The 25,083-nt window shown below is 40.2% G+C and overlaps 1 protein-coding gene across 5 annotated transcripts in view; it reads right to left on the reverse strand.

Annotated features, from left to right (window-relative positions):
* The window catches only part of PIP5K1B (phosphatidylinositol-4-phosphate 5-kinase type 1 beta), a 385,124-nt gene that overhangs the window by 158,324 nt on the left and 201,717 nt on the right, over nucleotides 1-25,083 (reverse strand). For all 5 annotated transcript variants that reach the window (XM_057498597.1, XM_057498594.1, XM_057498595.1 and 2 more), the window contains 4 exons: nucleotides 22,890-23,189; nucleotides 2,258-2,469; nucleotides 877-960; nucleotides 708-756 (listed from right to left, as the gene is read on the reverse strand). In XM_057498597.1, coding sequence (XP_057354580.1) covers nucleotides 708-756; nucleotides 877-960; nucleotides 2,258-2,469; nucleotides 22,890-23,189 — 645 coding nt within the window. The remainder of the gene's footprint in view (nucleotides 1-707; nucleotides 757-876; nucleotides 961-2,257; nucleotides 2,470-22,889; nucleotides 23,190-25,083) is intronic.

The raw sequence follows: 25,083 nt of genomic DNA on the forward strand, positions 1-25,083 counted from the left end.
GGCCTCTGTCTAGCCACCAGGCTGAATGTCCTCTTTGAAAGGACATTATGTTTTATTATGTGAATCAAATAATATGTGAATAAAATCACATATTTTATTATGTGAATTTTTCATTTGCTGAATGACGAACATTTCCTCATATGCAATGTTAATGTTTTTTTTATAATGGTTGTGTAGTATTTCACTATACCAATACAATTCGATTGATTATTGGACATTTAGATGGATTTCTAATCAAGCTTAATACATATGAATCTCCTGTATGTAAATGAATATGCCTATGATTTGCTCCTGGCTGGAGCATCCTAAAAGGCAGTTACTGCCAAGGAAAATGATTTCTCTCTTTCAGTCTCCTTGCTCAGCTGGTACACACATGTGATACAGTAAAACACTTCAGGAGTTTTCTTTAGTTGTAATTGCTTCTGTTGTCACTATGCATTTTATGTATGCAAACTAACCCTGCAGTTATCACATTTGGCTGAGGCAAGGAATCACATCTGCCAGAACCCTCTCTTTCAATAACTCTTCAAATTTACGTTGTCTTTCTTCTTCAATTTGAACCAATCTGCTAGCCTAAGATTCTGAGCTTATAATGATCTTTGCTTCCTCTCCTCTTCAAGTCTAGTGACATGGCTTCCTAGACATACTCAAGTCTCTCAGAAATCAGAAAACTATATAGTTAGTAAGGAACATGATACTTCACTTACCCCATCATAAACAAGAGCTTTCCAAGAATGTTCTAATTTCTTCATTAATCTAAACATAAACAGTCAGAAAAATAAAAATGAGACAGTATAATCACTCCCACTTGCATTTTCTGAAACTTTTGTTGATTTATTTTGAAATAATAAAAGACTACTTCCCCAAATTTCTTACCTATATGACTGCAAAATGTCAATAATGCCCATAAATAAAAGTAGCTTTTCTCCCTTATGGCTTTTAGCTGGAATGCCTCCCATTCTGTTGACAGAGCAAAAGAGAAAATATTTTATAAAGGTAGGAAGTTAGAAGTCATTTCTAGTAAATAGGCTGTAAATAAAAATGGAAAGTCTTTAAAAATTCTGGATTATCTCCCCCTTCATCATTTTCTTCTGGCCTCAGTTAAAATCTACCTGGGAATCCAGAGTGATGTTCTCGCAAAGGAGAATAATATCATAGCTGTCAGCTCTGAAGAGGTGGATGGGAAGAATCCAATTAAAAAATTATTCCTATTTTAAAAACATGAGCAAGAATTTTAAAAGTATTTTGAAATGCTGCTTTTTAAAAATGCAACACTTTTATATATTCACTGTGAGATTCTAAAATAAAATATATAAAATCACAAAAAAAAGTATATAAAGAATCCTTTCCTAGTATGCAAAGATAACCACCATTTAGATTTGGTACACCTTTGCAGTATATCTCTGTGTTTGTTTGTGTGTGTATTCATTATTCCACAAGTCATTATTTATCATATTTTATTATGTGAATTTTTCATTTGCTGAATGATGAACATTTCCTTATATGCAATTTAATGTTTTTTTTATAATGGTTGTGTAGTATTTCACTATACCAATACAATTCAATTGATTATTGGACATTTAGATGGATTTCTAATCAAGCTTAATACATACGAATCTCCTGTATGTAAATGAATATGCCTATGATTTGCTCCTGGCTGGAGCATCCTAAAAGGCAGTTACTGCCAAGGAAAACGATTTCTCTCTTTCAGTCTCCTTGCTCAGCTGGTACACACATGTGATACAGTAAAACACTTCAGGAGTTTTCTTTAGTTGTAATTGCTTCTGTTGTCACTATGCATTTTATGTATGCAAACTAACCCTGCAGTTATCACATCTGGCTGAGGCAAGGAATCACATCTGCCAGAACCCTCTTCGGCACATGAGAAGCTCTGTACTTCAAACATAATTCCAATCATGAATTTGCTTAAATACGCATTTATTCAAATTCAAATTATATTCCCCTGTTGCAGTGGACGTTTTGAATAAGTACAAGATGGGGGTGAAAACAATTTTAGCCATTGTTAAAAAATGGAGCCATTTGAAAAAAGGAACTACGTGGGTGAAAGAGTGATAATAAGGCAGAGAACTGCATTGCATCTAGCTACCCACAGGTGAGCAGAAATGAAGATGGCTTAGTCCATATTAGTGCTAGGCAGGATCTGCTCCCAAATAGCCACCAGGAAGGGGGCACTTAATTACCCAACCATGTGAGCTGCCACAACCAAGAGTATGGGTGGGTGGGTGGCTGCACTTACGTGTCTGGGTTCTCTGTGATGATCCCATCCCCAGATTTCCCTGGACCCTGGATGGATTCCATCGCTGTTGAGTAGAGGACCTTCTGCATCCCAGGCCGCTTAGCATCAGGCACATTCTGTGCAGTCTCCTCTTCTTTGTCTTTGAGGGAATGGTCCAAGATGTGGATTCCCAGCAAAAGGCTATAGTCCATGATCTTGAAGCTTTCCAGCACCTGAGGAAGAAAACGAATCAGGAGGCCAGTCAACTCAAATGGCTCATTAAGTCTCATCTGCACAGAAATCAGAGAGCTCTTAGACCTGCAGACACACTGCTTCTGCATCCCTCCCAGAGGGCAGCTGATACAGGAAAAATAAAAATAAAAACATTTGAGGTTTTTACTAGGTCATGTGCAGCAAGAGTTTTATTACAATGGCTCCAAGATGATTCATTTTTATGAAGTCTAAAGTAAGCATATCTTTTCTCAACCCTCCATGAGATGTTTTATTAATACCATTTACTGTGCACTTTCCATGTGCCATGGGCTGCGTGGTTCACTTAGATTCAGTTCTCACAACCCTCTGAGCTAGGCACTATTTTCTCTATTTTACAGATGAAAAAATTGAGATACAGAGAGATAATTTGCTCAATATCATACAGCTCCTAAGTGTCAGTGCCGGGATTTGACCCCAGGCAGTCAACTCCAGCCCCCACAAGTTTAAGCACTGGAGCAGAGAAACCAACAACTAATGGTCATTGCAGGCTCATACCCTCCTCAGCTAGAATATGTTCTGATCTGGACACTTGTCTCAAAATCTTATCTTGAAGTGTCGTGGTCTCCTTTACACTAAAGCTTGTTTTTCATAATTGCCATTTGGTTCCCTGTAGCAAGTTTTTTTAAAAAACTATGTTCTCAACAGAAAACAGGACTTAATGCTTGATTGTTCATTCAGCCAACAGTGGGGAAGAGAAGGAATTAAAAGGAGCTGCATGCAGCCAGACAAAGGATATAGTGATGCTCTGACAGGAAAATGATGGGAGACTAGGGCAAGGTAAGAGGCAGTCAACATGGCTTCTGCATGTAGGTGGGGCTTTGACACTCAGGACCCTTCTTCAGTGGAGAAGGTGCTCAGGAGGAGTACCTGAAAATTTTCCTCTATGACAAAGTTCCTAGTAGTTTGTACATGATTCTCCTCTACAACAGATGTTTTACTGCCTGGCATTTCTCACTCAAAGCTTCTCAGAAAGTCAAAACAGCCCAGAAAATAAGACACTCCTGTGTGGCAGAATGGGTACCTCTGAGCCAAAATGCTCTCTCCCTGTACCCTCCTTAGGAAATGCCTTTGAGGATCACAGTCTATAGGTAACAGCTTAACCAGGGATCAAATACCCAGGATTTCTTGTGCTTCTCATTCTCCCCCAGCCCGGCTGCTTTTTGATCAGACACTAATGACATACTGGAGAGGGATCAGGCCTGAGGATTCAAGTATCTGTGGCTGCCACTTCATGGATGTCATCTGACAGCAGGTCTTGTGAACTGCAGCATATGTGCCTTCAAAAACTATGGGCAACCCTGGGTCTTTGAGGAAAGGAAAAACTGGGCTGAAGAGCATCGATTATTCTAGAGTGCTCCCCCATCATCTCTCAGTTACTAAGCTGAGTGGTTACAGAAAGGAGGCCGGCAAGAGCTGAGAGTAGAATCTTATTACTTAAGAGATTTAGGCCACAGAACTTGTAACCCAGCAGACCACAGAGTGGCTCAACAGCACTGGGGAACCAGCTTCCCTAAACTAAAGGGGAGTGATGCCAAGATGGGAGGGGGAAGGAAGGGTGATAGGAACAGCTCCTCACCATTGACCAAGGCTTTGGCCTCAGACCCAACAGTGCTTCTCCATGGAGGCTTATCAGTACCTCAGCCCTCCATAAAGTAGCACAGAGCCGTGGAAAACAAGAGCTGGCATCAGGGTTGCCAAGGACCCAGCCTCTTAAAAGAAAACACTAACAGATATTGGTTGCTTTCTTTAGGCAGAAGCAAGGGTAGAAAGACCTTAGCCTTTGTGCCTCTCACCCACTCAGGGAGCTTCATAAACCTTCCATAATGATCACCACCTGCAGACGCTGATTCTCCTACTCCATTTACCAGTGGTCATGTGTCCTTTCTTAGAGGGACTGATTCATCAGGACATGCAGGGTAATGACCATGGCTCTGTGACCTTAGGCAGGTTACATCGCCTGCCTGTGCCTGCTCTCCTCCTCCGTAAATGGTGAGAAGGTTATTACCTACTGCACAGACTGTTCATGCAAATTAAATATGTTAATCATAATTTTAAGTCATGGTAACTCATAGTTCACACTAGTGTGAGAAACTACAGATGTCAGCTTGAAATACTTTTGAAAACAAAAAGCCATAAAAGCCAAGAAAAATATGACTGTATTTCTAGTCTGTTTACCAGTGCCCTTCTGCGGAGTCCTGATTCCTTTAAAAGGTCTGGGTTCATGGGTACCCAGCATTATTGCATGGATGTTCAACAGGAAAAGGTCAGGTGACAACACAGCAATTCTGGTCAATGGGCTATACAATGACAGTCTCACAATCTACCTGAGGGGACAGCCCTGTTTTCAACAGGCAAAAATCACAGGCTTGTGCCCAGATTACCCATTGGCAAATGTTTCCACAGAGCAGTGAGCTGGCTTCATAAGCAAAGTCACATCAACCATGGGACAGTGTTGAGCCTGTTCCTAACAGACATCCGGAGGGTGAAAGGGGGAAGTGGTAAAGATTGAGAGGCACCCCTAACACCGTCGTGTTTACTTCATTTCCTCTGCAAGGAGTCTGATGAGTAAATTAATTCTGTTGTCAGAAAGCTTTCATTATACAATAATTTTTCTTACATTTTTAACACAATATTCAGCTTGAGCTGTTGATTTGTACTTGCATCTCTTCTCCTGCCCAAAGGCAGGCCAAAGAGAACATGTGCAGTTTGTAAGTCATACAAAGTCAGGCTGTGGTCCAGTGCTAAGTACTGAGGCTAGCCCGATGCATTAAGTGGTCAAATACTAGTCCTGGTTTATTAAAAAAAAAAAAAAAATTCAAGAAAGAATTAACTAAGAAAAAGCTGCACCTTTTAAAGGGATTCATTTTCTCTGTATTCTTAAACTGGATCATCAGCAACCCTAAACAATGTGGAATTGTCCTTAGGAGGCCAGGTACCTAATTTCAGAGTGAAAGGCTTAAAAAAGATAAATTCCATTCCCATTTTGTGGCAAGCTGAACACAATAGTTAGATTTTGGGTTAGGCAAAGTTAACCATCTATGAAAAAATGGCAAGGAAGAAAACGATAAACATACAGGTATATATTTTAAATCAAATTACAAAACTTCTGTAATGAAAAATTCTGAGAACAGATTTTAGTCACATGTATTGCAGATTTGCATCAATCAGAAACAAAACAGTTGTTATTCATATCTTCCCTGTTCCTTAATTAAAGGAATCGATAAATCTGCCAAAATCTTCACATGTGAGCTTTGAGAGTGTGTAACGTTCTGCAACATGATCGGCACCAATCAGTCTGGTCTGTCATTCAGACACTCTCTTTTCCTGCAAGTCTGCCTGACCTGGCTATCACTGGTGGATTCTGTGCAATTGGGGAAAACACAAGCTGCAGGGCAAATACAGGTAGATTTCCATCTGGCTTGGGTGAGATGTTACTCTCCCATTTGTAAAAAAAGAAAGCAGGAATGATTCACAGGCATATGCAAAACTGAAAGCAAGTTGGAATACCACAATACTTTTTATTGTCAGAGCCAGTTTTTTTCTTCCTGCTCTCTCAAGGACTGTTTTTAGTCAATAATATTGGATGTAATAAAAGAGTCAGTGTCAAAGCAGCTGGTACAATATCCTGAAGACATGATCAGAACTACTATCTGTTCCTGAAATGAAAGCATGTCTCCAGGTTCTTACAGCTGATGATGCATTGAATGATCTTATTCACATATGGTTTCTGTAGATCTGGTGACAATATGTGGGAGACGCCCTAACTCAGGATGATAGGCATGGCTGTCCTCTCTATGGCCAAAGGTCATACAGAGGGGCTGGTCCTCCTTTCCTTCTCCATCTTTGAGACCAGACTCCTTAACCCACTGCTCACTGTGTTTGTCCCATTGCCAGAGGAGCCAAAGTGGCTCCATGGTAGTTAAGGCTCCATGCTCTGGGGCCAGGCAGCCTGCTTTGTCTCATGGTTCCTCCATTGTTTGTCCTTGGGCAAAGTATTACCTTTCTGTGTCCTCATCTGTAAAATGAGATAATAGGCACCCCTACCTCACAGAGTTACTGCGAAGACAGTTAATCCATGCCAAGCCATAGAACAATGACTGGCATACAGAGAGCACCCAATAAAGTTGAGCCGCCCTTACTGTCCTGGTTACTTACTCCTGCACCATAGAAACAATCACTGTTGACCACACCTTACCCCATAATCTCCATTTGCTCTTGGCCACCTTGTCCTGTCTTCTCTCCATTCTTTGCCTTCCTATTTGCCTTTCTTAGTCTTTCCTTCTGTGCCCTAACGACGTTCACCAGAGTTCTCTCTTCAATTTTGTTCTTTCTCTACTTCTCAGTAGTGACATTCATTTACTCTTTTTTGTTGGGAAACAACTGAGTGCCTACTCTGCCCCAGGCACCATGGAAATTGCTGGATCTTCAGGGGTAAGTAAAACAGACAACTATAATGTCCTCAAAAATCACACGAGCCTGACTTGCAGATTGGGAGTAACTGGAATAAGGTTTGGAAAGAAAAATCAGGGTGCTGTGGAGATAATCCATATAAGGGGTATGTAGGTTTGACTGGGAAGTATTTCAATAGTTCAGAGATATACCGCAGGTGGGGGGGGGGTCAGCAGGGGACTATGAGGGAGAAGTGGATCTCAAAAAGATTTGAGAATCTTTTAAGGGTAAATTCCAACTATCATCTCTCCACAAAAAATTTCTAAAACATTATCTTTATTCCAAACCAGCCCCTGGCTTTATGTCTTTCCAATAACCTTTTGGAAATTTCAAAACTTCTGTACACCGTCTTGCTGCAACCCTAACCTCTTATTTCCCCCAGAGCAGTTCTCGCTCCTCACTTCCCTCTTTTACTTGAAATGATTCTAATGTGTATTTCAGACACCATGGTTCTTTTTCATTTCATTAAGTTGCTCAGTCCTGCAGCTTCTATAATCAAAAATTTCTTCCTTGCTAATGATTTCAACTTCCTTTTTTTCCCATTCTGATCCATTCTTGACATGCTCGCTTAACCGGGTCACATCACTCCCCTAACTCAAAGCCTTGTCTCTCTCACCATTGTTCAGGTGACACTGAAGGTCCTTGCTACATGACCCCAGCCAAGCGCTGTGGTTTAACACCTCCAGAGACACCCACTAGGCCAGTCAAACTGGAACCCCTTAATTTTCCCCACAGGTGCCCTGAAGATGTAAGCTCATGCTATTTATTCTGGAAGGTCCCAACCATCTTTTCAAATCTTAATGGTTTTTCAAAGCCTATCTCTAGTCTTACCTTCATGAGAATTATGCTCATGATTGCCACAGAATGCTGGGGATATGCCTCCCCTCTGAAAACCTAAGTATATTATCAGCTCTGTGGAATAAAATTTGGCCTTAGGTTGTATCTGTATTTGCCTATCACAAACATAAGACTGCTCTGCTCACCAAAGGCTTGTTTTACTTTGTGTTCCCTGCTGTGCAATCTGATCAGAGCAGAAACATGTATTTGTCATATTGTTTTCATAAGCAAGTGAAAACCAAATATTTAGCACCAAAGAATATATAAGCACTACATCTTATACCCCAAATGTAAGAATTTGTTATTGCACTTCCTGATTATACAGCTTATGACAAATCTTTAGTATTGAAAGCATTTACAGTGATTATGTGCTCTATGTTGTCAGAAAAATACAGTCTACAGTGTTTGCAAACCTACCCACAGCAGAGGTGTTTATATATATGGTGTTAAGGGCAAATATCAAGCTGTTATTACAGAGACTCTTAATTTACTGTTTAGTAGGCATACAACTAAATGGCAGGTAAAAGGCAAGTTTGTTTCGCTATGTGCTAGGCTGAGCTTGGAGTCTGGTAGGACTATCACATTTCTTTTTAGGAAGCTTTGTCGGGAGAGCATGTCACAGGCTGGGTCAACTTCAAAGATCCTTTAGCCATCCACGAGTGCTTTTGTTCTGTCATAAGATGGAAACTCCATTCTGAAACATCTCAGGACCCCCTGAGAGTTCTTGTCCTCTCTGCTTTTTGAATCTGAAAGGGGTTCAATGTTCAGCTGGCATGAGATTATAAAGGGACAGTCAGTCACCAGATGAGTCCAGAGGACCTTGAAAACCAGTACCTACTGGCACCCAGCACCAGATAATACTAAGAATGGCAAAGACAAAGCAGCTCAAGTAATCTGTGCTGGCATATGCAGAATGAAGAAGGATGGGGATTCCAGAAGAAGAGATGCTTTATTAACCAGATCCTGGGCAAGCAACCTTTCTAGCAACGTCCCATGTCACAGGGGTTCCTATGGAATTTAATCTGTTCTATATTCTATTGAGCAACTACTATGTGCTAGGCACTCTCTTGTTTAAAAATCCTTTGAGCATTCTAGCTCATGTATGATAACACAAGAACATCACTATTTCCCAACCCCTAATGAATGAATGGATTTAGTTAGTGGTCATCAACAGCTGCTCACATCACAGAAAGAAAGGCATTCTAACATCATGTGCCTCCTGATGGAAGGAGAAAACACCCAAAATAAAGTCAAACTTCAATTGGGCCCAAACTTTCAATTCAACAACCAATCTATAGGAAAAATGGGGGAGAGGGGAGCATGCTAACAGAAATTATAGGAGACATAAACAGCAAAATCTGGACTACGTAATATGCAAACCAATTTCCTCAGTATCCTCACAATGAAAAAATAAATGACCAGGAAGCTTTGACAAGCAGACCCTACTTAAATCCTGATCTAAACTATCAAAAATGTTTTTTCTGAAACAATTAGAAATTTGAACACTAACTCATAAGAACTATTAATTTTGTAAAGGTATGATCATGGGACTAGAGTCACTTTTTTTAAAAGGGGGCCCTAATTTTTAGGGATTCTTACTAAAATATGTTTGGGTAAAAATTTGTCTCAAATTCTGGAGCAGTGGGATGAAATAAGATTGGCTCTGAGCTAAAAATTGCTGAAGTCAGGTACAGAGTGCATGGGGTTCATTATGCTCTTCTGTCCACTTTTGTATATGTTTGAACTTTTCAAAAATGAAGTTTAACATACAGCTTTGAAGTGTGCAGATGAAAGACATTTATATACCTGTTTCAACTTACCATTATCTCTGATGACAGACTAGAGAGGACACAGATAAAAATGAAAATTATTTGTGACCCTAACTACAGTTAAAGCAGACAACTTGCTATGCGCTGTACTCACCTCACCTGATTATTCTTTGGTGGAAGAGCTAAGGAATAATCAAAATTAAAAAATGCAGAGCTGACAGGAATATGTATCAAGGGCTATGACTAATTTTTCCAACTGTCCCATAGTCTAGTCCCTGAATAAAGAGCAATTGATTGGCAAAAACATTTGTGTTAATTCAATAATATAAGACAATTAAAAGAACTATCCTGAAGTTTTATGACATCCCTGGACACAGTGGTTTAGGGTAAAATGAATCCAAGGAGGCCTGTCATTCCTCCCAAAGCTGGCCCCTCAGAGTATAGCTCCAGAAAGACTTGCAGGTGCATGTCTAGTTAAAGCTGATGGCTGCCTTTTACATTTAGTTGAATTTCCACACTAAAGCTCAGAGTGCTCTTTGCTAATAGAATAAAGAGAAAAAACAGGCTGTGACAAGCCACACAATTTTGGCTGGTAAAGCAGACTGAAATAAATATTCAATTCTTAGCCTAGTTATGGCAATAATGTGTTTTTCACTGTGTCTAATGCAGTGATTTAGAATTCTGGGGTGTGCTGGATTAATCTGTACCAACACTTTTTTTTTTCTCACTTAAAAAGGTTGAAGCAATACAAGTGTACCTTCTAGGTATTAGAAATAACATTCTATCATTTTAAAAGAGTATATATGCATGTATATATGTGTATGTCTGTGTATATATATATATATATGTATATGTGTGTATTTATTAGCTTCTGTATTGGGTGTTTTGGATTTATTTTCTTTATACACACTTCATTTCTACAAATAGAGATTTCTTAATAAATTATTTTATAAACACATTTAAGAGTAATATATTAAAATTGCCAAATCCTTCTGATTATCTATCTTCTAGTTGGCTTTACCATGAATAATTTGCTTGTTAGGTAGGATGGCTGAGAGCCCTGGGGGCTGGCTGGTTGCCCAGTGAGACTCAGAAGTCATGCTTGGCCCGAGTTCACACATCCAATTCAATGTATGAGGTGAAATTCCTGAGTCCTCATCACTGTCTACTACAGTCTACCCTCTCTGGTGAGCTGCCTCTCTGCTTTACTCTAACGGACCATGAGAGGGACGAAGTATGGGAGAATCTGTCCACAGTAAAACCTTGTTGGTTTGGGCTTAAACTTTTAAGCTTCTTAGAGGCAAGGACCATATCCTATTAAGTTTTTGTACCTCCTATGGACTTAGCCCAGAGCCTTATGTACAGCAAGAATTCAAACTATTTTCTGAAGGACATGTAATTAATTTGGTAAGAAGGTAAGGCAAGATTTTTCAAACAACATTCCTATGGTGGTTTGAAGCCAGAGAAATCAAGCCAATTTATGTTTCAAGATCACAAAAGGTTCCACAGGGCAGAAAGAATCTTAGGTCTGGGAAAGTCATCATTGATACTGAGAAACTTACAATTTAAGACCAGTAGCAACTACCTACCTATAGGGTGAGTTTTAAGAAGTGATAGAAAACTGGCTTGTGGAAGGTATCCCTGGAATGAGTTGCTTGGAATCTTGAGGTATTGTAATTTATTTTTAAAATAATAATATATGTACATAGTAAAAATTAAAGCAAGTAGAAGAGGGTGGCTTAATGCCACATAACTCAGTGTCATATCCCCCACGGCATGAGCCGATAGTTTGAGGTGAAAATAGAATTCAGTAAGTGGAAACCCTGTGGTAATGCTCTTGTCTCTGCATGTCACATGTGACTGAGACCCTACATTTCCCATGGTGTTTACCTAAAAAGATGGAATACTACAAGAGAGATGATTTACACCAGCCCTGAGAGAGTTCAGCTATGAATAAGCAGAATATCTGAATTGAGAAGTCACTAAACTAGAAGAGAATGAAATATTACTAACTGATAAATTAAAGTTTTGGGAGGTGGATTCTAGTGAGCAAGAGTAGTAGAAAATTAAGAAACACAATTTTCCTTGTACAGGTGAATATAGAAAAGTAAATTTGCAACCTGGTGTCAAGGCTTTCTCTGTTCCTTGACAATTAGGTGGTTGGCATTTTTTTTTCTGAAATTGCTAATAATCTAGATAAGAGTTGGAAAGCTCTTTCAGGAAAAGGAACATCAGAGGATGGCAACCCTCCACCTGCTGAACACACCCATCACCACCCACAGCTGGGTTACCAGGTACTTGTGAAAATCACGAGTGCTGGCATCTAGAATGGCTGATTCTGCAACAGTTGGAGCTGGCAGTTTACAAACACAGGCCAGGTTTACAAATGAGGTCTTTGTGTGGAGAAACGATGGAAGCTAATAAGATGTGGAGCACAGCCAGGCTCACTTTCAGTCTGGACAAGGATATTTTAAATAATATTAGGCTTTAACTTATCTGCTTCCCTAATAGCGTTGAGCAGCTGATATGTTTAGCAGACTACTTAGCTCTTTTAAAATACTTTTTTGAAGTCAATATGTAGAAAGTGCACAGATGTATCATGTTTTACAAAAAGTTGACATATAAGCTTATTAATAACAGATTGAGCTTATCCTTTCCCTTTCATGGGGACAGAGAAATTCCCCATGGAGATTTTCCACCTCACCATACAGAAATGGAGAATTTCAAGGGACAAAAGTGAGGAGAGAAGCGTTATATTTGCTTGATCAAACAGTAAATTTAAAAACATCTTTGAAGGAAGAACATTGGTGATAACAAAGGGACATTCACTTCGAGGGGAAGGGGACCAGGTAAAAAGTGTTGACTGACAACTGGATGAAGACTCTCATAAGCCAGTATGTGCTAATTTGTTTGGAAAGAACTAGAACCCATACATAGCCAAAGAAGTACCTTGCCTTTCACAAGGCAGGCATGTGGGCCCTGTTCCAATAGCACTGTGGGTACTCTGTACATGTGCTCTGAGTGTAGAATGAATACAATAAAGCCCTGTTAAAATCAAACCGATTTTCCCCTTTAAAGTGTTCCCAGTTGCCTACGTTGAAAGCTTCTAGGAGGAAGATCATGTTTGACAGGTGCACAGCAAGCTGGGTAACATACCACAGGACCTATTTCTGAACCATTTTCTAAACTGTGTCACATTTTTCCAGGCCCTGGCAACTCTCCAATACTCCTTAAGTCTCTGTAACTCAGTTCCTCACTAGATTCCAGAAGCTTCTCCTAAGTTAGGGAGCCTCACTTCCATTTAATAAGTTGCTAGGGCTTTTCCCCCTCTGTCTCCTTTGGTTTGGCTGTTTGCAACCTGCTGTTATTTCACATGAACATTGTGTGACTGACAGGCACTGGCATCCACAACCGGATCCACACTGGCCGACCGCAAAGCCTTTCAAGACAGACACATCTTCAAAGCCAGAGCTGCTACTGTCATGCCCGGCTGCAGCCACTTACCGTCCCTGCTAATGCTCTGCTCTCTGCTTCCCAGGACTCCCGGCAGGAGGAGGCTTTGGCCCACAGACATTTCCTTCCCTTTGCTCCCTCCCCTCAGACACTTTATGAGTCCTTCCATTTGGGACCTATATTGACCTTACCTCTAGACAGACAGGCCAGGCTCTCTTCACACAAAAACAGAAAAGCCTAAAATACTAAATGGATCAGCATTCTATTTAATAAGCCCAAGGACTTCAGTTTCCACTGAGTTGAACTGTTGTATTATTTGTATTTCTGTGTGACAAATTACTTAGAATGAAAGCTAGCTAGACACATAGCCACCATCTCGGGAAATAATTGAATTCTCTGAACTTCAGGTAATATTTCTTTTTGGAAGAAAAGACAAAGTTTACTTCTTAGGGCTGAGGAGGATATTTTCAGTTGCCCATTTCCATTCTTTCTGTAGAAATTTTCACAATATGCTAATTGGCTTGAGGGGAGGGTTAAAAAAATGACTACTGGCTTGATAATTCTTCAATTTCTGCAGTGAATGAGAATTCTCAAATGCTGCTTACACAGGATGCAACACAGAGCACACACACTCCCTGATCTCCCTCTCCACAAGATCTGAAACATAATCAGTCCACTGTAACCATCACGTTTCTCAGGAAGAAGTTTTGCTTCTGGGTAAATAGGATTTCCTGCCCACACGTGTTGGTAACAGTTGGCAAGTGTCAGTGGGCCTGATTAGGCTTTTCATCAAACTCTTAGAACTAAATGTTTGGATTACTAACTTTACTTTGTGTTCTGCAGCCCCTTGATACTGTTTTCCTCTCCCCCTCCTTTCTTAAAGTAGGTTGCAAGATTCCATTTCCATTAACTCATTGCCCTGTCCGGACAAAAAGTTCTCCATTTTCTTAACTCCCTACCACCTTCTCCATCAACAACTTGTTGGAGCTAGAAAACCAGTCCCTGGGCACATCCAGCCCATCTTGTCTGTATCTGGCTATGTTATTACTTAATGTTTTTCATTTCAGCAGACTTTCCCCCATTATACCTATCAGCTCCTTAAGGACAGACAGAGTACTGAGGAAAGAGCCTGCATTTTGGAGTCAGGGAGACCTGGGTAGAAATCCTGGATCAAGAGATCTGGAGAAGTTTAACCTCCCCTGAGTCTCCACTTCTCTGTCGGAAGGGAATCATGCCGTCGCAGGGCTGTTGTGAGGATTGAGAGAATCTATGTATAATGCCAAGCATGGCCTGGCTCAGAGCAGGACAGTAAATGTTACCTGACCCAGCCTAGGGATACACTGAGCCTTGGAAATATAGCCTTACTGCCCACAGAATCATGTATTTATTGTATTGTGTATATTTATTTTGTGTTTATAGATAATGTATGATGTGTTTGAAATGTTGAGCTACTTTAGTATCTGTAGGTTATATCTGAGATGGAACCCTCTCTCCACCTGAAACTGGAAGAGCTAGTTTTGCAAACATTGAGAATTAACTTGTCTGACTCAAATTGAGGTATTTCTTAGTACAAAGTCATAAGCAACAATATACAAGAGTATTTTGATTTCTGTAGCCTCCCTGAAACTCCCCTGCTGACCATCTCATCAGTTGTTACTGTCAGCGGAAGTTCTCCTTTTGGTCACCCACCTATGTTAAAGCTGAGCTGCAGCAAATACAAAGCCTGGACAATCATCAGCCCCTTCCAGGGCTGAGGAACTGTGTGTTGTACAGTCTTAAATGAGGACACCAGGCTCACCTAAATAATTGAGTAGGTTGAGAGGTCAACACAGTTGCAATTTACTAATTTAATGGTCATTAACAGACATGGCCAACTAAGCAATACAAATTAGCTTCAGTTATCCACAAATTTACACTGGAAAAGTTGATTTTCTTTGGTCTATTTCATATCAGAAACCTTGGGTAGGCTACCACCAAACCCTGCTCTTATTAGGTTGATTGATTAGATAAGATTCATCATTCCCAAAGTGTTTGTTACTATTATCTCTTAGGCTTCATCAAAAGACTAACACTGATGCAACTGCTATTCTGTTACATGATTTGAAGGGTAGGAAAATGAAGTCACACAGTTCCTATAGGCAAACATTAAACATGTACCCAAGTACTTACAATATAATGTAGGAATACTTATAGCTGTAGAAGATTTAGATGAAGTGCTATGAGCATTTAAAGTCTCAAAATACTTAATATTAGAAATGTCCATGGTAAAGTCCTGTACCTTGGGCCTCTCCTTCTTACTCTCAACTGCATTAAGCCTGACAGACATATAACCAGCCAAGTTTTCCTGTTTCATTTTTCACCACTCTTTCCTATATCCCCAGACCACTTCTGTACTGGATTTATCTTTTGCTTTGCTAGGGTATATACTCAAGTAACTTTTTAACAAGAAACTTAAATAAAGACTTATCAGACTGGCTAAAATTAAAAATTGTGACAACAGCAGACCCCAGTAAGGGCGAAAAGAAAGTAGATCACTCATATGTTGCTGGTGGGAACATACAATATGACCCAGGAAGTGCACTCAGCATTTATACCAGAGAAATGAAAACTTATGCATATGTAAAAACCTGGATGCAAATGTTCATAGCTGCTTTTTTAACAGTCAAAAATGAGAGAAAGTCCACATGTTCTTCAGCAGGTGAAAGGTTAAACTGTGGTATATCCATACCATGAAATACCACTCAGCAATAAAACAGGCAACCTATTGACACAGTAACTTGAATGGATTGCAAGGATATTATACTGAGTGAAGAAAGCCAATATCGGAGGTTACACACTGCATGATTTCATTTAGATGGTGTTCTTGAAATGACAAGATTATAAAGACAAAACAGATTGGTGGTTCCAAGGGACTGGGGAGGAGTGGTGAGGGAGGGAGGGGGCTGTGGCTATATATAAAAGGACAGCATAAGGGATCTTTGTGAAGGAGCTGTTCTAAACTTGACTGTGATGGTTACATAAATCTGTATATGCATGAACTTGCAAAAAGCTATATACACACATACCCATGCAAATATACAGATGAATGCATGTAAAACTGGTAAATCTGAAAAATGTCAGTGGGTTGTACCAGCATCAATTTCCTGGTGGCGTTATTGTACTAAGGTCATACAAGATGATCTCTGGGGAAACTAGGTGAAGAGTACATGAGATCTCTCTGTATTATTTTTTTTCACTGCATGTGCATCAACAACTACCTCAAAAGAAAAAATTTTATAAAAGATGATTTAAAAGAGGTAGAAAACTTTTTAAGTCCCTGCATGCATGCTATCTTTAATTCTATTCTCACAAGGAAATCTGGCTTGGCGAGGCATAGGCATCTTTATCCAAAATAATTTTCTTTCAGACTGGAGCAGGGAAGGCATTGTTTCACTCTTTCCTGGGAAATTCATGATTCTTTCTAGCTCAATCTTTGATTCTATAATATGGCTTTATTTACCTATTCATTCCTAGCTTTAATTTTGCTTTATGTTTATATTGCAATGGTATCAAGATAACTAGTATTATAGATAGCAAAACTCAAAATTTTAAATGGAACAAATCAAAGGTAACATGGGTATATATTATCATTTTTGTAAACATAATTTGAAAGAGAGTGAATTTATCTATACCTTTTTTTTTGAGTAATCTCTCAAGGTATGGTACAGGGATGTGGAGTCGCTAATATCTCTGTCCCTTTCTCATGTTCTAGCTGAGGTCCAAAAGCAAAAATCTAATTCCTTTCTGATAAAGGACATAGCTTAAATGTAAACAACCATCAGTAAGAGATGCACACCTCTTTTCTGTTAGGTCTGAAGCACTTTTTCCTCTTTAACGGTAATGGGTAGGGCAACCAATACATCAAAAAGCAAAGAAACTGTCTAAACTAGATGAAAAAAATTAATGCTAAACAAAATTGTAACTGAGGGGTAAGCCCCAGCCATAATGCTAAATAAAAAATTATGGAAAATAACCCACCCTGTACCCTATACAGGTATGACCATAGCTGAGAAGAATCTGATCTACAAATTTAGAGCTTGTCATACATACTTTGAAAGATAGATCCCAGTTCTCACATCAAAAAGTCTCAGTATTCTTCAGACTGGTTTCATTAAATTCTGAGAACTTATTAATATTTATATTGACAGACATTTGTGTGAAAAAAGAAAATTGGTTCCACACTATTTAAAAATTAGTAATTTTGCTGCTCAACAAAAATGATAATAAATGTAAAATAAATCACTTAGGTCATTAATTATCAAGACTGTCTGATATGACTTCCACTTGAAGGAATAAGAAATATTTGGATCATGAATATAAGCTCTTACTAATATACTTTATGCCAGGCTTACTTCACTAGAGTTATCAATAAATAGTGTAGGATGTAATAATTTATCAAGTTAATTAAATGAGAGGGGACTCTATATTCTTCATAGGTAAGTTATGTCAGAGAAAAAATAATTACAGTAAATTAAAAATCAATAAAAATAGTTCCTCCTTGTACTTCCAAAATGAATACATAAATTTCAATTCAAAAAGGTTTTAATCAAAATCTTATAATTTTGTGTTGAGTGTATATAATAAGTGTAGAGAGGCAAAAAGAATGAGCTCTGGCCTTTAAGGCATTTATAGTTTAGTGGAATAGACAGAACATACACCTAAATGAGATTGGGGTCAATATTAAACAAGATAAAGTCTCAACTATTTACAATATTGCTTCTATATGGAAATAACTGGAAGATTAATATACTTCTGTTACACAGATGACTTTTAACATGCAGACAATCAGTACAGCTTTTCAAATAATCCCAAGTGATTCAAAATGGAGGTCACCTGCTTCATTAAATTCTTAATGCCATATTGGCAGGCACTGCAGGGAAACTGGATACTTCCCCCCAAAGAGGCAGAACTTAAAAAAACAGCTAAATACACAAAAGTCACCAAGGACAGATTTTCTTGGAGGTGTAGCTAAACTTGTCTTTATCATCAGATAGTTACTGTGTTTATTCTTTTGTTCACATGCATATTTCAATAAACATTTTCTAAGCACCAGGCAATGTAGATACAAGGACAGATTAAGGTTTGATCTCAGGTTCAAGGATCCACATGTGAATAAAGAAAACAGAGTGTTAAATCCCACAAAAGAGGTAAACCCAGATTGCTGGGAGCACAACGCATGATGGTCTTGGAGGAGGTGGTGCCTGGGATGAGCAGTCAAGTGCCAGGTGAAGAAGAGAGGGGCCAGGTGGGTAGTCCAGCAGAGCAAGGCATTCATAAAAGACCAAAACTCTTCCAGAGTGCCTCCAGGAGGTCAGAGTGCCTGGGTGGGTGAGGGGTAGGAGTGGGGGAGGCTCCGGGGAGAGGGGAGAGAGAAGGCTGTAAAGGAAGCAGGAGCAGCACCTGGAGAGAGTGGCAGGAAGCAGATTAGAAAGGATTTGACATTCCAACTGGGAAGAATGGGTTTTGGGCCAAAGGCTGTGAGCTTCAGTTGGAGATCCTTCAGTGAGGGGAACTGAAGGAGCTGGTGGTCCGATCGGTGGATTGCATTGATAACAGCACTGGGATGTGTGGGAAGGCAATGATACTGAAAGCCAGTAAAGAGACTGCTGCAAAACTCTAGGGGAAGGATTTTCAGGGTCTAAGTAAAGGCAGTGGCTGTGCGTATGGAGAGGAGGGGGCCGATCCAAGAGTTATTTAGGAGGCAGAATGGATGTGACACTGATTTACTGAGTGTGGAGAAAGAACAAAGAGAAGAAGAAGAGGGGGAAAGGATAGCTTCAGGACACTGATCTGGGCAACTGGCTGCATGATCATGTCCCCTGGGCCAGGGAAGACAGGAAGAGAAGCAGGCTTGGGGGAAGATGACGGACTACCTGAGAAGAGCAGTTTTCAACTAGGACATGCCTCTTACCTTGTCTGTCACATGGGGACTGTGCGGGATGGTCTGAATAAACCCCACTTCCTGTTTCTGACAGCAGGTGGCCTATGATGTCCTGGCAGTGCTCTGCTGTCACAACTCTTACCCAGGGCCAAGTTCACTTAAGAATGTAGATGGCCGTCACCAGGGGCAGAGGGTGAGGCCAAGGGAAAGGAAATACTTCCAGAAAGAGAACACAATTATTTAAATGTTTATTTTTGCCAGACACAGCCAATAGGGAACAGCAATGTGAGGGCCAGGGAGAATCCTGAGATCTGGATTTCTGTTTTTGGAAAGAGCCCTATTTTTGAATCCTGTGGGGAAGCTAGCTCTTCCAGGTTGAAGGATAAAGCACATTCAGTTTTCTACAAGAGTTCCGAGTGGCCAGTGTGCTGTGCTGTGTGGAGGAGGTCGTGAAGCATGGACCATCCCAGAGGCTTAAAGACATGGCCCCAGGGCAGGGCTGGGGGAGCCGGGGAAAGGGAAGTGGGGCTTCCTTCTGGGATGCCAGGGAAGATGGTATTTGTCAAGAGGGCTCACTGTGGGGTGAGGTAGTTCAGGCCATTGCAGATGCAGAACCCAGAAGCAAGCGGCTCTGATCAGGAACCAGGGAAGCAGACCACAGGGAGCAGGCCAAGGTGGCAATGAGCCAGGCAGGTGTTTTCTGGCCAGCAGTCATGCTAGGGAAATGGACTCCTGGGGTCTCAAATATGAAAGAAGAGGGGTGGGCAGGAAGAAGAGGAGATCAGCAAGAGGTTAGGAGATTTATTCTATCTGGGAACAATAGAAAAGCTGGGGTCCAAAGGTCTGGAATCTTGGATTTGCCACTTCAAAGCCCTCAAGGGGACCTTGGCACCACCAGAAAGGGCCTTTCGACATTATTTGGTTCCAGACTGTTTTCCCCTCCTACCTCTCATGCTCTCCCTTACTATTAACCGCCACCAACACCAGGCAAATCTTGTTCTTGGTACATGTCAGGCTACCTCATGCTGGCTTACATTGCTTCCTCTTCTAGGAATGCGCTTCCACTGATTAGCCTGCCTGGAGAACTCTTCTCCTTCTTTCAGATCTAGCTATGATGTCACGTACTCTGAACCTCACAATGCTTTGAACATATCATTGCACTGAATACACTGTATGGCAACTGATAAAGTCGGGGGTGTTCACCTCACATTGGCACACAGTCAGCCTGTAATACATGACTGATAAGTGAGAGAAAGGATATACTCTAATACAGTCTTGTTCACCTTCCTCTGGCTGGGCTGCTGACCCACTCATGCAGTCCTGGACGTCTTTGTAGAGCCTTAGCAGCACTGCCTCACTTAGACGTTAACAGCAGAGATCTCTGATTGTGGGGCGCTGGGACCAGCCCTGGAGTGACCTCACATCTCCCTGGATCTCCATAGCACCTCAGCTCTGCAAAGTGAGGGGGATGTTAAGGCAAGAGACTCTCGCAGGAATGCCAGCCACACACTCTGTCCCAGCCACCCGGGCGCTGCCCTTCAGAAGATGATCTGAAGAGAGAGAGACGGCTGTTGCATGGCTGCAAGGTGGAGTCTCAGCCTGGGGGTGGGGGTACGAAGGGCTCCCAGGGACTCAGGAACTGCTGTGTGGATGAGCACTCCTCTGGGGAGACAACACACAGCTTATATCAGTTTTGAAAAGAGGTCCGTGACTATTAAATATTAAGACCTACAATTCCAGAAACATGTCTTCCTCAAGGCAGCTCTGCTCAGAGAACCAGCTGCTGGCTGCAGATCACAGAGGCCTTGGTCATCATCAAGGCAGATCACAGAAGGGACTCAGGTTCCCCCACAGCTTAGGCAATTACATGCTCTCATACAACCCTGAGAAAGCCTTTCCGAAGACAAACGTGTGCAGTTTAAGGAAGTTCCATGAGCTGTGTCTCGTACAAGATCACATGCAACCCGTGAGAGGGAGTTAGCCTGAGGACCTCCACATTGATCTTCCTTAGAATAACAAATCTTCCCAAAAGCAAAAAATAAAAAGGCAAGTCCCCAGGGTCTCCTTCCTGATGAAGAGTCATGTTTGACCTTGTTCTGTCAGTACCGGGCTCAGGAAACACTAATAAACAGACAATGGTTCTTTTACATTTGACTTTTCCTTTTCCCTTTTTTTTTTTTTTCCTGGCATAGGAGCCTATAGTCTTAGAAGACAGTCTTAGAAAAAAGGCTTTCCATTAAAAGAGGCAGGAGGAGCACACATACAAAGAGAAAGCAAATCTAAAACTGGAGAGGCTTGTACTCAACTCTGGGGAATTCAGTCACTTTTCACCCACATCCTGTAAGGGCAGAAAAAGCACAGGAAAAGGTTTCTACTAAAATATGTGTGCTTTGTTTTTTCTTTTTAAAAGAAAAACATGAATCACTCATGTCCACCCAGATATCTGAATAGCTCAGCTGGACATATTTTTGTTTGCTTGATTCCCACTGTTATTCTCCTGGCTTCTGAAAAAATAATTTTTAAAAAGTCCTTAAAGGAAATCTTTACATATCAACTGTTCAGAACACACACTTTGTACCCAAACAGGTGCAGGCTCTGTCATTGACTTGCTAAGTCACCCTGGACAGGTTTCTTTGCCTCTTAAAGAACCTAATTGGTCACCAATTAAAATGGGAGTATGAGTGGTACTGACTTCAAACGGGCGCTGAGAGAATTAAATGAAATGATGCATCAAAATAATCTCAGCCTAGCATGGCACACTCTAAGCGTTCAATAAATGGTGGCTAAAGAATAGGAGCTGTGGAGTAACATCTCTATCAATGAGATAAACTATTGCAAGGACACATCTTTGTGCATCATCATACATGATATAACATGTAGAAAGAAAAGACCTATAAAATAGTAGGACTGCTTCTCAGTGACAATCCCCCATTTTGTACATTACATGGAATGGTTACAATGCCTTCCTCCCCTACAGGTGAGCTTGAGTCTAGCAGAGAAAGGTCCCCCTCCCCTGAAACAATGTGGGTCATCTGTCCAGGCCCACAGAAGGCCCAGAAAGCCACAGCCTGGAAGGCACACCCCACATTTCCCAGGCCCAGGCCCCGTGAGTACTTGCTGGCCAGCATGCCTTCTGCCCATCTCCACTACGCCCAACTTAGCTGAGAACCCAGCTGCATCTACCAGTTCATCTGGGCCAGGAGTTGATATTTCTGAGAACATGTTAAGCAAATGATCATCACCCTTCAGAAGCCATCATAGTTGCAGTGCCATCTTTTTCTCCAAAAAAACTTTTACCTATTTTTGGTAAATTCACCACATCAGAAAAGTCTTTTCTGGGTCTTGGCTTTATTAATTTTTCTAAGTATTGCAGACTGAGGGATTTGGGACTGTGAATTCCTCCTTTCTTTTGACAATCACTGGCTAAGTTTGCGTGTGATGGTCTTTGCTCTAACTGCCGAGACTCATTCCTGATTGCCTCTTACTCAGTTCACCTAAAACAATTTTGGCAAATGTATGACTCACCTCATGGTTCTGCATTCACATTGGATATCCAGGGATCTGCTTATCAGTCCCACCAAGTGCATGTTCTCTAAACTTCTCTCCTAGGTTGGAACCTTATCTCTTCCCAGATTTGTATATGGCTTTTCTTGTGAATCACTACATTAAACCTAAACTTCTTTTCCCTCCAGTTTAACCACCTTCCCCACAGGGGAGGATGAAAAGAAACAAAAAAAAATTCTTGTTTCATCTTCTCAAAGGCTTAACTGACCTAGCTTATTCATAAAACCAACAACCACTCCAGACAATTCCCTTCTCATTCACTAATCTCATCAACAAGGAGGAGTGGGCCACCACCAGGTTCAGGAAGCAGTCTGTTTTGGGCCTTCCTGACAAAGGTTACATTATCACAGATGACCTTTCAAAGGAAGTCACAGCAACATTTCCTTACCCGGCAGTCTCTCTGAAGCGTTTTCATGAGCGCATTGTACGTTTCGGTGTCAAAATACAACCCTTCGTGCATGTCCTGCAGGAAATCTAAGTCCTTAAATGTGGGGTTGGACTTCTCTCTCTCTTTTCGAGATGCTCTCCGCTTGTATGTAGAGCCTTTCAAGTCATAAGTAAGGTGCATCCTCATGGAGCGTGGTAAGACGTTGTTCATCACCACGATCCTGATGTTAATGCCCCCTGACTGCATGCAATACAGTCCGTAAAATTTTGGCAAGAGAGTCCTTGGATTCTGGTTTAAATTCTAAAAGGAGAAAAAGGAAACCATGTTTAAAATCTGTTTTCACAAAATAATGCTCCATGAAAGATGTGCTGTCACCTAATATGATAATTCAAAATGGAATGTGATTATCTTTATTAATAGCCATTGCTAAAATTTTGCTGTTTCTAATCTAGTTCGTAGGTCAGCTTCTTGGAACAGCAGCTTCATCATTCTAAACTCACAGCATTAAAAGCAGCTGAGTTGAAAATGGACAGAATGTCCCAAATTAGCTCCAACTAAAATCAGGCAAAGAATTGATTAGTGCCATGTGTGACTATTCTCTAAGGCAGCTAGAAAGAAAATTAACTGCTTGTGTATAAAGGAGGAACACTTTAAATTTTAATAGCTTCTAAAAAACTGTCTTCCAAAAGGGTTAGACCAATTTACAATCACACTTCATAATATGACATGTTTCTCGTCACTCTTCGCCAATGCTGAATGTAACCAGATTTTTAAAGCCTGTGTACCATGACTGGGTGAAAAATGGAATTTTGTTTTAAAAAAATTGAACACCACTGATTATTAAATTTAATATTTCTGATGTACTTTTAGCACCTTGAAGAGAATTTTGTGTTAATATCCTTTGCTAATTTTTCCATAGGTTTTTGTCATTATCAGAGCTATGTATTCTGGATATTTATCATTTTTCTAACCTGTATGAGGTAAATATTTTCTTCCAGGATGTTGTCTTTCTTATTATAAAAATAACGTATGCTTATTTTTGTTCCACGTTAAAAGTGGGCGCGAAATTAAAAAGTTTACTACAGGGCATTTATACAATGAAAAGTCTCTCTACTACCCGTGATCCTCCTCCCAACTCCCAACTTTTGAGGAAACCATTGTTCCCATTTTCTTTGTATCTATCATTCCAGAAATATTCTGTCTTGTGTTCATTCTGTGTCTGCTGTTTTGTAACACAGATGTTTTGCCACACATATGTTTTGCCTTTTGATGTGGTCACCTTTTTGTACTTCTTTCTTGTGCTTTTTTTTGTTTCTTGTTTAGCAAAGCTCTTTATACTGAAAGGTTGTAAATTTTGTCTATTTTCTTCCAAATTTGAAGTTTTGGTCATTACATTAGGTTTTTACTCTATATGAAATTATTTTTCTGTGCAAAATAGGGAATTTAATTTTTTTTCCCTAAATGGAGTCATTCACTGAATAGACTGTCCTTTCCTAATTGAGTTTGAGTCCCTCCTGTTTCATACAAGAGGTTGTAAAATACACAGGGGTCTATTTCTGGACACTTAATTTGAATCCACTGATCTGTTTGTTTAGAACTGCACTGATTTATCAAAAAATATTTTTTCCATTCTTACAATCTTTCCCTTCCACTGTTTAATTTTTTCATCAAATTTGGAAATTTGATTGGAGTTATACTAGATTTATAAGTTGACTGGGGGAATTGAAATCTTTGTGATGCTGAGTTCATGAATGATGCAGAGCTCTTCACTATGTCAGAACATTTTATGTCCTTCAATACATTTTATGGTTTCCTTCATAATATTCTTGTACATCTGTTTTTATAGACAAGTATTTTAGAGTTCTTATTACAAAAATTCTTTCTGGATTATTTGTTCAAATGTTATATTATTAGAACCTGCTTTCCCAATCAGAATTATATCTTCATTTATTTATATCTTTAGTTTTCTAATAATGTCCACTATAAATCATTGTTGTCATGAATGGGGTCTCTTTTTCCCCTGATATTGTCCTCCTCTATATGATCTACATAATGGAATACAGTGGGTTTGTACATTTATCATAGCTTGTAAATCTGATGGACTCTCATTATTTTTAGAAACTACTGAGTTATTTTCTTGAAGTTTTGCTCATTTCCAATTGTATCATTTGCACCCACAGAGGAGTGAAATCCT

This window comes from Manis pentadactyla, chromosome 3 (genome assembly GCF_030020395.1).
Source record: "Manis pentadactyla isolate mManPen7 chromosome 3, mManPen7.hap1, whole genome shotgun sequence".
NCBI classification, from domain to species: domain Eukaryota; kingdom Metazoa; phylum Chordata; class Mammalia; order Pholidota; family Manidae; genus Manis; species Manis pentadactyla.